Genomic DNA, 13926 nt, shown 5'->3' on the forward strand with positions numbered 1-13926 from the left:
GCTGAATCACGCATGAAATTATTAAAGCTACAAATCACAAATACGATATGTCACGTTTTCTAGTCATGTATAAATCTTAAACATTGGCTACAAATTAGATTTTTTTTATCTTATACGGGTTTTTTCACTTTTGTATAAATTCTCTTTATTCTAGTCAAATTGATTATTTTTGTGTTATCTCCATCAATCTGATTTTTACTCAGTTGCAACTTGGGTCGTGGCTAACTATTAGCTACCTCTGGCTAAAACGTGATGGTAGCTTGCAGTTTGTACAGTTGGTTTCAATTTCACGAAAAAATATTTCGCGAAATAAAATTGCTGAAGGATGGATTTAGTAATTTGCAATGACAGGCTGTTTTCTGTGTTTTTATTTAAACTGACGTAAACTGATGTAATAAAGTTTTTTTGAACAAGGTATTATGTCTATGTAGGACCCATTCATGTAGATGTGCGACATGATCTCCCTGTGCGTAGTGGTCATTCCGTTGCTTCTCACAATCTTTGAACGCATTCACAATAACTTATACTGTAAAATAAAAAAAGGCAGCTGACTGTTTCTGCTATGACAGGATAACTACAGGTTTTAACATGTGTTTCTTTTTTTCAGTTAAAGTTGTAGAAAAGTTAATCTGTTAAAAATACATTATATCGGAAACGCTATTTACACTGTGTGGGCTTTACTGGAATTGCGATACCATATACCTGGTACTTCCGCGGTCCACTGATATGCCTGTCACAGCGTTTAGACGCTGGGTCCCGCGGCTAGCCTCTATATTAATAATAGCCGTATCCTGTCTGTTTGTTAGCAAAAATAACATAGTGCTACGGAAACACAAATGTCATATATAAGGGAAGAGCGTGGATTTTCCCACGGGTCAACGACTAGTCTTTATAATAACAGCCGTATTTTATCTGTATGTTCAAAACAGTAGCTGACATCTATATCTATCCGCAATTCTTTAGAAATCAGGGGGTATTAATATCGGTATTAAAACAGTTCAATGTCTTCTAAATCGAAAAGTTTGATTAGTAGAAATATTAGTGTGACATGTACTACCTTTGCTACTGCGCTCCACCTGGAGGTGCGGCACGGTTTACCTGCACTTTAGCGCTCAACCTGGCGTCCAAAGCTTGATTATTGGTTATTCACACGGTGTTTAACGTGGTAGGGGCTTATTTGTCAGAAATTCTTTTAAGGCGGGAGGCATAGCTTTTTTGGACGAGGAGGGTCTTACTTACTATGAACTAAGAGGAGGTTGCTGCTTACGCTAAACGCAATAGGGGGTTGAAATGTTAATTTTGTAGTATTAGCAGCATTCCGAACCGTTGTTTAGCTCCCTTCCTCAAATTGACAACAAAACAAAAATCTGCATGCTTCTGTTTCCGCATAAATAACTGTGTGTGACATTTTATTAGCAACAACAGCATTAACTGACGATGTTTGGCTTTCTTCCAACGCGACACACGACGACACGCTCCCTCTCTCTCTTCCTGACACACACGAGCGAACGGACGTATGCACGTACACGCACATATATGCACACTATTGCCACACAAATAGCATCTGGTGTTGTTACTTTATTCTTAAAACTTGGCATCAGATAGATTGTCTCTATGGCAACTTAATATCCTATATGCGTCTACAAAATTACCCTGACTCCCAGAAGAAAGAAAACAAACGCAGGGATTATAAGCACATTCGGCATAATTAGGTGGATAAAGTGACATCAATCACTAACGTAATTTTTTAATTATAGTGACGGTTATTAAAGATATAAATATATACCAACCACATTTCTCTCACTACATTAGATGGCCATCAAAGTGTATTTCCACAGTGTATATACTGTCATATGTGGGTGACTGCTCTGAAATGCAGTGAGAAGCAGTGAGAAATTTTATTTGTTAATTGTTATTATTTTTTTTATTTATTTTTATTTAGCATGTAATATCTTAGTAGTAAGTATTCAAACTACTACAAAACACAAATGGGATATATTTATATCAACTTCACAGCGACGGGCGAAATGCCATGAATTTTCCATAGATAGCGACTAGTCGATATCATATTACTCATTGTCTCTCCGTCTTTTTAACCCTTGGTGAGCGTTTTTGGCTATGGCCAGATTATGGAAACGCGTCATAGGTTAAAATATCCAACGAACAATGGCGGAACTTTAGCGACCAGAAATGTCACATTCCAGCAACAAAAAGAGGTAAACATTTTGTTACGACTATACAAGAAAAATTATCTTGGGAACTACAATTAACGCGTACGAGATTTGAAAAAAAATTGTGCTGTTTTACGAACAGGTTACAAAAATAATAAACGTATTAATTTTGTTAGAAAGCTAGCTAGGTACTGATAATAGTTATATTTTAAATCCAGTGTGTGAAAAAAGTTTTTATATTCCAAAAAAAACAAGGAAGTGACACCTTCAGCGTATAAAAGCCTCACTTAAAAATTTAGGAATGAACTAAAGTACTATTTTGTAGTCAAGAAAATCATAAGTGGAATTATGGTCAGAAATTATCAGAAATTGATTAACAATTAAGGTTTGTAATTTTGTAAAAGTTTGATTACTATCATCTTGGAGCTATCATTGATGAAGTCTTTCTCCATGGTTATTCAATAATGTTCAATTTTGTAATGAGACTTATTTTTTGTCAAAAGGTTCAAAATAGTGTACAAAATTTTCCAGATATTTGTACACGCCCCCTTGGTTATGCGTTGAAGCAGTACCATATGGAGTATCTTAAGAGGATTGATGTTTGCAAAATCTGATTTTTTAAACACTTTTTCGCCGTCTTTTTGTTATACCAGAAAGGCAAAAATCCCTATGGAGGAGGGTGTCACAAATTTCCTTTTTAAAACCAGGCGTTCATCGTAAATGCCTTTATAATCGCACCTATAGTCATGGTAATAACCCCCGGTCCAACTAATTTCGACAGTTCATGTTAGCAGGCGAACAAGAATGCACGAAATCTGGGGAAATAAGGCAGGTAGGTTCAGTGTTAAATTAAATAAAAATCTGACAATGATCCCAATAATTACATTTGTCAACAAAGATTTTAATTAGTATGTCTCCTAGGTATCTCTAATCACTGATCACCAGTCAAGTAAACATAATAAAAAGCTGATATTTTTTAAATTTCAAAAGTTTTGACAACGCACAAATGGGGCAAAGGCTGAAATACCGACAAGAAATCTATTGGTCGTAACTTGTTAACACTCAATTTTAAGATGCCGAAGTAGAGACTCATATATATAAAGGGTTGAATTTTTCTTCTAACATTGCTTAACTTGGTCAATGTGGAAGCGGCATAGGTGTAAAGAAATCACATTCAACGACAAGAGAAACTTAGCCAAAAAATTGTTCTTAAAAATCTTTTTCAAAAAATGCTCTCGACTTAAATGAATTAAATTTGTGTATCGATGGAGGAAAGGTGTATCGATGGAAAATTCAGTCGACAACCTCGATCCCAAACAACTCCCCATTGTGACAAACGCCATGATGATGGGCTGGACAAGAGGCACTGGAAACCAGGTTGCTTAGTGTTCACACAGGGAAAGCGGCTACTAACATATTGGGATATGTTAGTAGTCACTTTTAATACAAATTAATGCATTTTGTGTACTGTTGTTTTATACTGTTTAATTATAAAAAGTAATCGAGGCATAGAAAGACAAGTGAAATACCAAGTCCAAGAAAGTCTTCTATCGTAGTTAAGATTAGACAATCTTTTGCATTCCATTTGTTGTATTTCTATATGACTGGACAATTTTACTTCCCTGGTATCAAAATATGTCCATGACCTCTTGTTTCTGTGTCACGTTATAGCGCCAAGTCGAATTTTACTTGTAAAGAATGTGTAGTGAATATGTAGTGATGCTGTGTGTAGATATTTTTTCGCTGTGTATTTATATTTTTAGAAGACAGTTTAACTGTTCTTATTTTTTGTTTTTAGATATTGACCTGAAGATGGAGTATACCTCCGAAATATATTGTCAAAAACATATACATTGTTGAGCCTTCTTTCCAATTGTTAAATTGCATTCACAATGTTTTTACAAGTAACAATAAATATTGTTGTTTTTTAGAAGGTTTATTTTCAAGTTTTAAGTTTTGGTAGATAAATAAAAGTAGTTTAACATTAGCCGTTAGCCTATGGAAAATTAAACTGGAATCCGCACGTATGATTAGGGCATTGTGAGCAGAGTTTTTTAGAAATTCACCCACCTAGAAAGGCTAAAGTCTACTCCAAGCTACGGTATGAAGTTGCATCGAAAGGAGAAAATTTATCAATAAGTTGCGTATAAAAACAACCCCGTTTAGTCCTGTGCCATCCACCTTCCCCCTTCCCCCCTTAACCAAGCATGATTAATGGCCTGTTAATTAAAAGTTCTTTGATGAAGGTTGATAATAAAAATGTGAAACGGATAGAATGTCAATAGAAAAGGGACTTGTCAAAGAGAAGTCGAGAAACCCGTTTAGATTTGTACCTCGATTATCCAGTCTGACAGAAAAGAAAGGTCTGCCAATATTTGTTTATCTTATGTTTCGTACGACGACATGGTTTCCATTTGCATTTGTTATCAATGTTATTTTGGCAGACAGCCATCTCCAAATTTTCACCGTAAATGCCCGCAATTATTCCGCTTAGTTGAAACGAGCCTTTCAGTTGAGGGCTTACATAAAAACGGTTATAATATTTTTGCTGTTTTGTTTTAAAATAACGGATAGCATAGACGTTTGCAAAAAAAAACAACTAAATTTCGAGATTTTGTCATCCTTTTTAACGAAAAGCAAAATGAAACAGGAAATATTTTAACTCCTCCATGTATTATATAGTTGTGGATGTTGTTTACGTACTTATGACACACACGTTTGGTTGTGGTAACTTTGACTTGAAGTAGAAACCAGGTTTTTGTGAAAACAATAGCTTTCACCCTCCACACACCTTTTACGCCTAAGCGTGAAGACGTTTCTTACCCAGACCTGTACAACTTGTTTTTAACGAGTACGTCTGTCAGACCATAGTGAGCTGAACACAAATCTCTTACTGATTCAACGTCTCATCTCTTCTACGCAGAGTCATTTTTTTTAATAAAAAAACGTTTTTCCCTAAATTTTTTACATACTGCGACTCCCTCAATTTCTTACTGATTCAACGCTTCTTCTCTTTAACGCAGATTTTTTTTTTTAATTAAAAATAGGTTTTTCCCTGAATTTTCTACATACTGCGATTCCCTACTGTGTTATTCTGGTGGGCATAAATTAAATCTTTGTCCTTTAACGTTTAATAAAAGTAATAACATGCATTAGAAAGATTCTATTAGTTATAAAAGTTTCTCGTACCAGATTTATTATTGCTGACAACTGCTACTTTTTTATTTAGATCAAACTTAGAAAATAAAGAAACAAATTAATAAATAACAGAATAAAAAAATGCCTCCAATACCAGCATCTAGCGATCAAGTTTTGGACCACTCCACATTTTTATTCACGTCGGAGTCTGTTGGTGAAGGACACCCAGGTAAGATGACATACTTTGGCACGTCTCAATGTCAGAAAAGATACAAGGTACCCTGGGACTTCGGGTTTTTCACTATCCTGGTTCCTTTAATTACCAGGTACCAGGGCTTGTTTTTTTTTCATACTTGTGGTACGTGGCCTTGTGGTTACGGAGTTCGCTTCGTAATCGCAAGGTCCGTGGTCCGCGGTCATGTTTAGCAAGTGTCTTTACTACAGCTACACGGGTCAACCAATGCCATGTGAGGAAAATTGGGTAGGTGATCTCGATATATACTAAATGTAAACATTTCGAACACAGAACCCACATTAATAACAGTGTTTCAAACACTGAAGTGGCTATATCCTGTATAAATATTCGGAATAATACTAATATCTGATGGGCAAACGTCAGATCTGTCAATAAGTGAACAACCGGAAACCGCGATAGCAGGCCTTTACCATTTTTTAAAGAAGATGATGAAACGCAAAACCTTTGGATTGAGGCTGCAGCGCTAAGGCAAGTGGCCCTGGGAAGGAGGTTGACATCCGGTATAATAAACATAAAACAACCAATGTCCTGAGCCTATGTACCAGAATTTTATTGGAATCGACCCCAGATCCTATAAAATTCGCATACTAGCACTCACATCCAAGCAATCACATCTCTAAAAATGTTTAAAATATTAAACGGAATGTTGGCAGCGTGACCCTTTTTTTAATAAATATTTGTCCCTTTAATCACTTTTAATGTGGGTTAAAAAAGATTGTTTAATTAGTTGGTTGTGATTTATTGTGATTAAGATATCAATCATATAGATAGGAATCTCCATGAAGTAAAAAGTCGAAAATAAATACATCTTTACCGAATTTCATAAATTATAATAATTATGACGTCATAGAAAATTTTATAATGGTTTTGTGCTCTTCAAATAAAGAAATTTAGATAGAATATTAAATGATTATGACAAAAATGAAGTTTTTAGAGCAATATAATATAATGACTTGGGCATAAGGATCTTTTTTAGTATCGACCTTGATTGGCATAATTAGGAAATTCGGGAAAGGTAGTTTGACGTTCATATTTATTTGAACTAACTCATGTTGTAGAAACCAGGATCTATAATAAGAATCAGGCCTGAGAAGAATTTAGCCATTCCAGCCCATGAATATTCTAGAAATCTCCCCTAGTGTAACGATAAAATAATCAAAGGAGGAGAGTTAATTGCCTCGATTTATTTTTGTTTTTGAACCAAATATACGTTTCATCGAGTAAATAGTGTTTTGCACGTGAGCAAGCAAACAGGTTTTTCAGAAAAACCATCCCGCTAGCCTGCTGTGTTGGTCATCTAAGACAGCAGATGTAAATTGAAGGATAGCATATGGTATATATAAGAGTTTTAAGAGGAAACAGTTATAAACTTAAATTTAGCTGCTATTTTTTTTATTTTAAATAAGACTTTCTGTGAATCAAAATGGAAATGGCAGCGGACACTGAAGAACTTACTACTGATCACACTTTTTTGTTTACGTCGGAATCGGTGGGTATGGGTCATCCAGGTAAACACTTGCAAATTTGTGCTTTTTCATATTTTCTCTAACACAGCTGTAGCTATCTGTGATAAAACAAGAGATTGCACTCAAGTTATATGTACCTACCATGCACCATAAAGTGTGCAGGCTTTTTTAAGCCAGTTCAAAATTTAAAAAAAATTTAAATTGTAACACATACTTTTTGGTTGTGGCACAGCACCAATTGTTGTATCTTGGAACTCTATAGGAATTTAAGTACATAAAGAAAGAATTTATATCTATAAACGAAGAAATTCGTCTAGATGAATTTCTTGGGCCCTTGGTGAAGGAAAGTTATTTTTAGTCACACAAAGGCATTGTTAAGGCCGCAAATGAATTCAATTATATCAGAAGACATCAATGTGCACTTGATAATACAGTTTAAAACCTAAACATTGTTTCTGAGAAAAGAAATCCACAGGTTAAACCTCATGTCCAATATATCCCAGCAACTTTTTTCCTGCCAGAACCAAAGAGCTTACTGCTGAAAAGTAAACAAATAACGTCACACATGTCAACACTTTGTCTATCCAACAAGAACTGTTCTGGCCAAGAGAAATTAACAGTTTTATGTCCACCAACTTCTGCAACATCCAACTCCCCAATTTCCCTCACATGACTTGAGTTAACTTGGGGCAATGGTAACATTTACTCGCCCATACTAAATCACCACCAAGGGAAATCAAACCCTGGTCTTACACACAAAGTGTGTAAGTTATAACCACTAAGCACATGGCACATGTTTGAACATCCACATAGAAACTTTGTTAGTTCTAACATTTCCACTATTTGCATTAAAAATTCAATGTGGCTATGAACCGAATTGCATTTATCCTTTTAAGTGAACCCCATTGTTTAACTATATTGCGATGGCTCAGAAGTGCAAAAAGGAGTGTAGAGTATTCTGTTGCTTGTATGTAAGATAAAGGCTTTTAAATTTAATAAATTCTTTTATCTTTTTTGATTGTCAATCCTGAGCTTGATTGCTGTATTTAAACAGCAAACAGCCTTGGTACGGCTTTGAGGAATTATTTTATTTTCATATTCATGTACTTGGTCCAGGCCATTTCTTAAATAAAACTATGCCAGAGCTACAAAAAGCACCCGCTAAAAATTTTACGAGTGCTATGGTGTGCGAAAAATCGCACTCTTAGCAAAATTTACAAGTGCGATGTGAATATCTACAAGTGTGTTTCACACTTAACTATTTTTTGTTTACCACAACGTTATATGCTATTTAAGCTGTATAGAAATGAATTTTGTGAAACGTATTAACCACAAGTGCAAAGTTGAAAGAATGTTGATGTGTTGGCAGATTTGCTATATGTTTTTGGGATTAAATATATTTCTAGACATTTTTTATTTCTCTTTCCCCTTTTAAAAAGATTTTTTAGACTTTATTCAACATGTTTTTCTTTGGTATTACATCACGAGAACATTCGTCTGAAAGCTGTATTGAGGTACAGGACACCTAACCTGTCTGATGTTCTGGTTATATTTAACTTGCATGGGTGCGCACTCTTCTCACAGTATTCTCTGTGACGATGAAGGTCAGACTGACTTGTGGCATGAGTTCCAAATGGTCTTCCGTCTTTCAATCGTGTCTCAGTGTAATGCACCAGCCCAGCATAAGAGTGTCAGCATGAAGGAAAGGGGCCAACTTTAATGTTCTCTATACTTTTTAAACAAATCAATCACGAAAAAATGAATGTTACACAATCAGCGTAATAGCCTTTTTCATCACTCTATAATCTTTTAGAAAAAGAAAAAATTCACGAGTGCAATAAAAAGCACTCATAAATTTATTTACGAGTGTGCGGGCGAGTGCGTGTGCAATCACACTCGTCTCAAGGAATGGCCTGTTGGTTGCATGCATGCTGCTTGGATCAACAAACCCTAGGACTGCATGTTTTTTAAATGGTGTAGGACAGGAAGTTTTGATGTAATTTCCCTCATCCTGATCTAGTGGTAGCTGTGTATTTTACTGCCGCAACCTTAAGCTTTGTATATTCCAATCTTTTTGCAAAAAAATAATAATGTTGGATGAGTTGTGAATGTTTATGCATGGGAATATTGACAGGCAAAAAGGACCACATAGGCCAAATTGCTATTTACATTAACAGATATTTAGAATCACAAGATTGTAAAAGCACTGGAATTGCTTTTCTAATAATTATTTTCTCCACTTAAGAGCATAATTCTTCATCTTCATTTGTTGTTTTTTCACTTCTTCAATTGTTGTAGTCTGTTGTTAACATTTTTTGCCTGTGCACATACGTGCACATGTCTGTTGTTTTATATGCAAAATCGAAACATTACATCACAATGCAACTCATCTTTATATGTTAGTAGTACAAGAAACCAACCTTCTTAAAAGTTTGTTAAATTATTGTTCTTTTAGAGTATTTGTTACAATTTTTTCAATGAATAAGTTTAAGAATAGTTCATGATCACACCAGGTTAACAGAAGTGCTGTTTACATTTTCAGGAATAATTTGGAAAATTTCAGAAAAGCTCTGCTCCGAAAAAAAAAAATTTTATTTAAAAAGTTTTCCAAATTCATTTTCGTATATATAGATAAATGTGGACATTTGCTTATCGGCACCTTTGTTGGTTATTTGCATTTAAACATTTTCAGACTTTATGCTGCGTAAATTATGTTGTGTGATTTGTAAATCTGAAAATTTTCTTGTAATTTTCGATCTATATATTTCTAAAGTTCTAAAAGTGGCTTTGTATTTTATGCAGCATTTGTTAGTTTTGACAGCTCCACCCAAATTAGGTTAAAAAAAAATCTTTCCAGTGATTTTTTAATGGCTTTTTTACAGGCTTAAAGTTGTAAATATAAAAATACTCTGTGTAGGCATCGAGGGAAGGCAAACAAAAGCACATGCACACCCCACACATAAATTGATTAGGGCTTGTTATTGACAGCACTTGCAAAATGCCAAATTTTACGTTGACCAATGTAGCACACCTAAAACACTTGATAAATGCTTTGTGCTTTTATCCGTGCTAAATTCTTCCTAAAGAAGCTTGCAAATATCAGTTTCAAATCAAATGTGTTTTTTTAAGATTGTCACCATGAGGTTATTGCCAATATATTTTGCTTTTATTACGTTAAAGTAACAGTGCTTGGGGGAGGAGGGGAGGGGGATGTTGTTAAGTTGTACGTGTTGTTAAACATAGTAAAAAAAACATTGTAATTACAAACAAGTAATTTTTATTTCCTTGGCAACAAAATCCTACTATTTTCATTTTAGATAAATTATGCGACCAAGTTTCAGATGCAATTCTTGATGCTCATTTATCACAAGACCCAGATGCGAAAGTCGCCTGTGGTATGTACTCACTTCTGTTACACAAAAGATATGTTCAAAATTTTGTGATAGCTAGCCTTTAGACCAACAGATTTCATTATACACATTTTTAAGTTTGAGCAAAGCATGGATCATTGCAAAATAGAATATGTATAATTAACTTTTGTATTTTATAGAAACCCTTGCAAAAACTGGTATGGTTCTGGTAGCAGGGGAAATTAGTTCAAACGCTGTTATAGATTATCAACAGATTGTCCGTGACACTGTTAAAGCGATCGGATATGATGACTCATCAAAAGGTTTTGATTACAAGACGATGAATGTTCTAGTTGCAGTTGAGCAGCAAGCCCATGAGATTGCAAAGGCTGTCCATGTCGGCATCGAAGAAGAAGATATAGGTACAATAAGAGTTTGGAGTTTCACTAATCAACATGTGAATGGCTTGATTCTGAATTTTAAAGAATTGTTTAAATTTGTTGCACTTTCATGTTATTTTTGTTACCCTCATCAGATACACCACTGTATACATTCATAGGCCATGGATAAAAAAAGGGGGGAAATTCACTACTTTAGCTAAATGTCCAAAATTACTGATGTCAATAAATTTGTTTGGTCATTAGGTGCTGGCGACCAAGGTCTTATGTTCGGCTACGCTACAGACGAAACTAAGGAACTCATGCCATTGACCTGTGTGCTAGCTCATAAACTTAACGAAAAATTAGCAGAAAATAGAAGAAACGGAACCATGCCATACTTAAGGCCTGACTCCAAAACTCAAGTCACTGTCGAATATGGTTTGGAACATGGTGCATGTATTCCACGAAGAGTACACACCATTGTGATCTCTACGCAACATTCTGAAGATGTCACCAATGAAATATTAAGAAAAGACTTGAAGGAAAAAGTTGTGAAAGTATGTTGTTACAAAAATCTTCTATTCGTGTTTGTTCGCGCGTACAAATTTTCGTACGTTTGCACATAAAAGTTCGTAAGTACGCAAAATTTGGGACAAAAATTACCACGTGCGAAACCATACTTCAAGAAAAAATCTGATTACGAAAAGGCATCTTACGCGTTCGTATTTTGTTCCACCGTAAATTGTGCTATTTGTTTCTTGTTGTTTGTGGGGCAATGTTAACTTAATCCGTTCATATTGCTATTGCGCTAAAGTTAGTAGCTACAAAAATTGTACGAGTATGGTACCGCAACAAAACTGGATCACTGAAAGTTTTTATTACGATGTGTTGTTTTTTGTTTCAAATTTAACTTGAGCCATGGTCTTTCAGATTCAGATTTTTTCAATAATTCTTCCCGAACACTTATACATTGAACCTAATTTGTTAAGTGCTATTCAAGAGTGGGAATTAGCTTTCGTAAAAAGCCAGTTTTTATTAGATCGCAAGCAACCTAAAGAAACTTATGTTGTTCGATTTCCGTGGACATAATAAGAATAGATTTTTTAATTTGTTGTTATGTTATACGTCTTTTAATCGCTTACGTTGCCCTCTAATTTAGTAGTTACTTTAAACAGCGTTGTCGCGGTTGTTTTTTTTCAATGTGAAAAATTTGTTTCCTTCCACGATTTTTATGATTTAGTTCGTGTAAGCAGATCTTGTCAATTCCCAAACCTGTTATTGTAACTACCTTGCTCCGAAATGCGTAGATGTAACCAAATATGGTTTATTTTTTATTTGTTCAGGCTGTTATTGAAGAGAAGTATTTAGACGACAAAACCATCTATCATCTCCAACCTTCAGGAAGCTTTCTGATTGGTGGACCAATGGTGCGTGATTGCTTTTAGTGAAACTTTTTTTTTTTAGATAAAAACGTTTGAAGTAGGATAAAAAAGGCGCAGCAGTAAATACTAGAATGTATTTTTACACATACGTTTTAGGGCGATTGTGGTTTAACGGGAAGAAAGATCATTGTGGATACATATGGCGGTTGGGGTGCACATGGTGGTGGTGCGTTCTCAGGAAAGGACTTCTCAAAGGTATAACTCATCAATCATCACTTTTTTTACCTATGCGTTAGTCTGTGATGACGTGTATCAACCTAGTAGAAGCAGTAAAGCTCCTTTCATATGAATTTTCTGTTTTTTTTAAGGTGGACAGATCGGCTGCGTACGCCGCTCGGTGGGTAGCCAAGTCCCTTGTAGCAGCTGGCTTGGCACGAAGGTGTCTTATACAAGTTTCATATGCCATCGGTGTTGCCAAGCCGCTCTCTGTCTCGGTGCTTACTTACGGTACTGGCAAGAAAAGTGACAGTGAAATTTTGGAGATAGTCAATAAGAACTTCGACCTCAGGCCGGGAGTTATAGTGCGGTAAGTTTTGTTTACCTTCCCATAGAAAATAGTACATCGAATGAGAGAATTAAAAACTGTTGAGAAGTGCGAGTGACTATACTCTTCTTGATCGTCTTTACTTTCCTTGATTTTTTATTTCGAGTTTCTGCATATAAATGGTTTATAATGTTGTTTTGGAAAATTTGTGACAAAAAGAAGGAGACCTTGCGTGTTTATTATTATACTAGTCGTTGAGAAAAACCCGTAAGCATTATGTATTACTTTGCGGGGTTGCTACAATAAGGCTTCGGGCAGCCATTTTAAACGCACAAAATATGGGTATTAATAAAGGAGACTTCATTTTTAGGGAGTTGGATCTAAAGAAACCTATATACCAAAGCACCAGCACATATGGACACTTTAAACCCGGATTCAGTTGGGAAGTTCCGAAGAAGCTAGTCATGTAAATAGGTTTCTGATAAAATTATGTAAATCGAAAGCACATATATATATCATAGACATGTATACATAGGAAATTGGATTTTGATAATAAATATGTAGATCACTGCAGGTCTAAACTAGCCTTTCTGTGGTTAAGGTCATAAAGCTAGATTCGCACTGCTTCAGTATAAGACAAGATGATCCATGTCGATTAATGTTTCAGACGCCACAAAACTTTTGAATTTTTTCATCACTTCTTTAAACAGAATGGTGTAAGACACTAAAATGGAAAATTAGGTCCGTTCGCAGCTTATTTTGTCTAATTACTGCTGAATTTTCAAGTTTTTTTTGTTGTTGTGACAGCGTACATTATAAGGAGAATGAGTGGGGTGATATTTTTATATGTTGATTCACGTGTAGTTAGTTCCTAATCCTTCAATTTTAATGAATTATATTTCGTAGGAATGCTGTTGTTATTATTGTCTACTTATGTTTGTTTTGTTTCAATAATTTTTGTCAACGCCCAGCATTTGTATACAGAGGCGTTATTCACGTATGAGTTTAAATGCTTATTGTGGGCGTAATAGAAACGCGACTAAAACAGACAATTAATGGGTACATTACCTTCATTTCCTGCAATTTTCTAGCGAAGAAATGCATGCAATTTTGAAACATGTAAAGGCAGTTTGGCGTACCTCCATGGGCGAAAAAAGGCGCAAAACCGTATATTGTTTACTCTGTCGTACTGTATGAACCCTAAACAGCTAGGCAACGTCCAGTAAGGATGTTAGGGTA

General features: G+C 35.2%; 1 protein-coding gene across 2 annotated transcripts; it reads left to right on the forward strand.

Moving 5' to 3' along the window:
• The first annotated feature begins 5394 nt into the window (after positions 1-5394).
• LOC130628911 (S-adenosylmethionine synthase-like) lies at positions 5395-13596 on the forward strand. Of its 2 annotated transcripts, none has more exons than XM_057441966.1 (8): positions 5395-5538; positions 10349-10426; positions 10582-10803; positions 11026-11318; positions 12105-12188; positions 12300-12398; positions 12512-12729; positions 13058-13596. In XM_057441966.1, exons 1-8 carry the CDS (start codon positions 5451-5453, stop codon positions 13155-13157), a joined length of 1182 nt encoding a protein of 393 aa, XP_057297949.1. In that variant the 5' UTR covers positions 5395-5450; the 3' UTR covers positions 13158-13596. The 2 variants fall into 2 exon arrangements, with proteins under 2 accessions (XP_057297949.1, XP_057297950.1); XM_057441967.1 differs by lacking the exon at positions 5395-5538 and adding an exon at positions 6822-7073.
• The last annotated feature ends 330 nt before the right edge of the window (positions 13597-13926 follow it).

The sequence above is a fragment of the Hydractinia symbiolongicarpus genome, chromosome 15, assembly GCF_029227915.1.
Source record: "Hydractinia symbiolongicarpus strain clone_291-10 chromosome 15, HSymV2.1, whole genome shotgun sequence".
NCBI classification, from domain to species: Eukaryota; Metazoa; Cnidaria; class Hydrozoa; order Anthoathecata; family Hydractiniidae; genus Hydractinia; species Hydractinia symbiolongicarpus.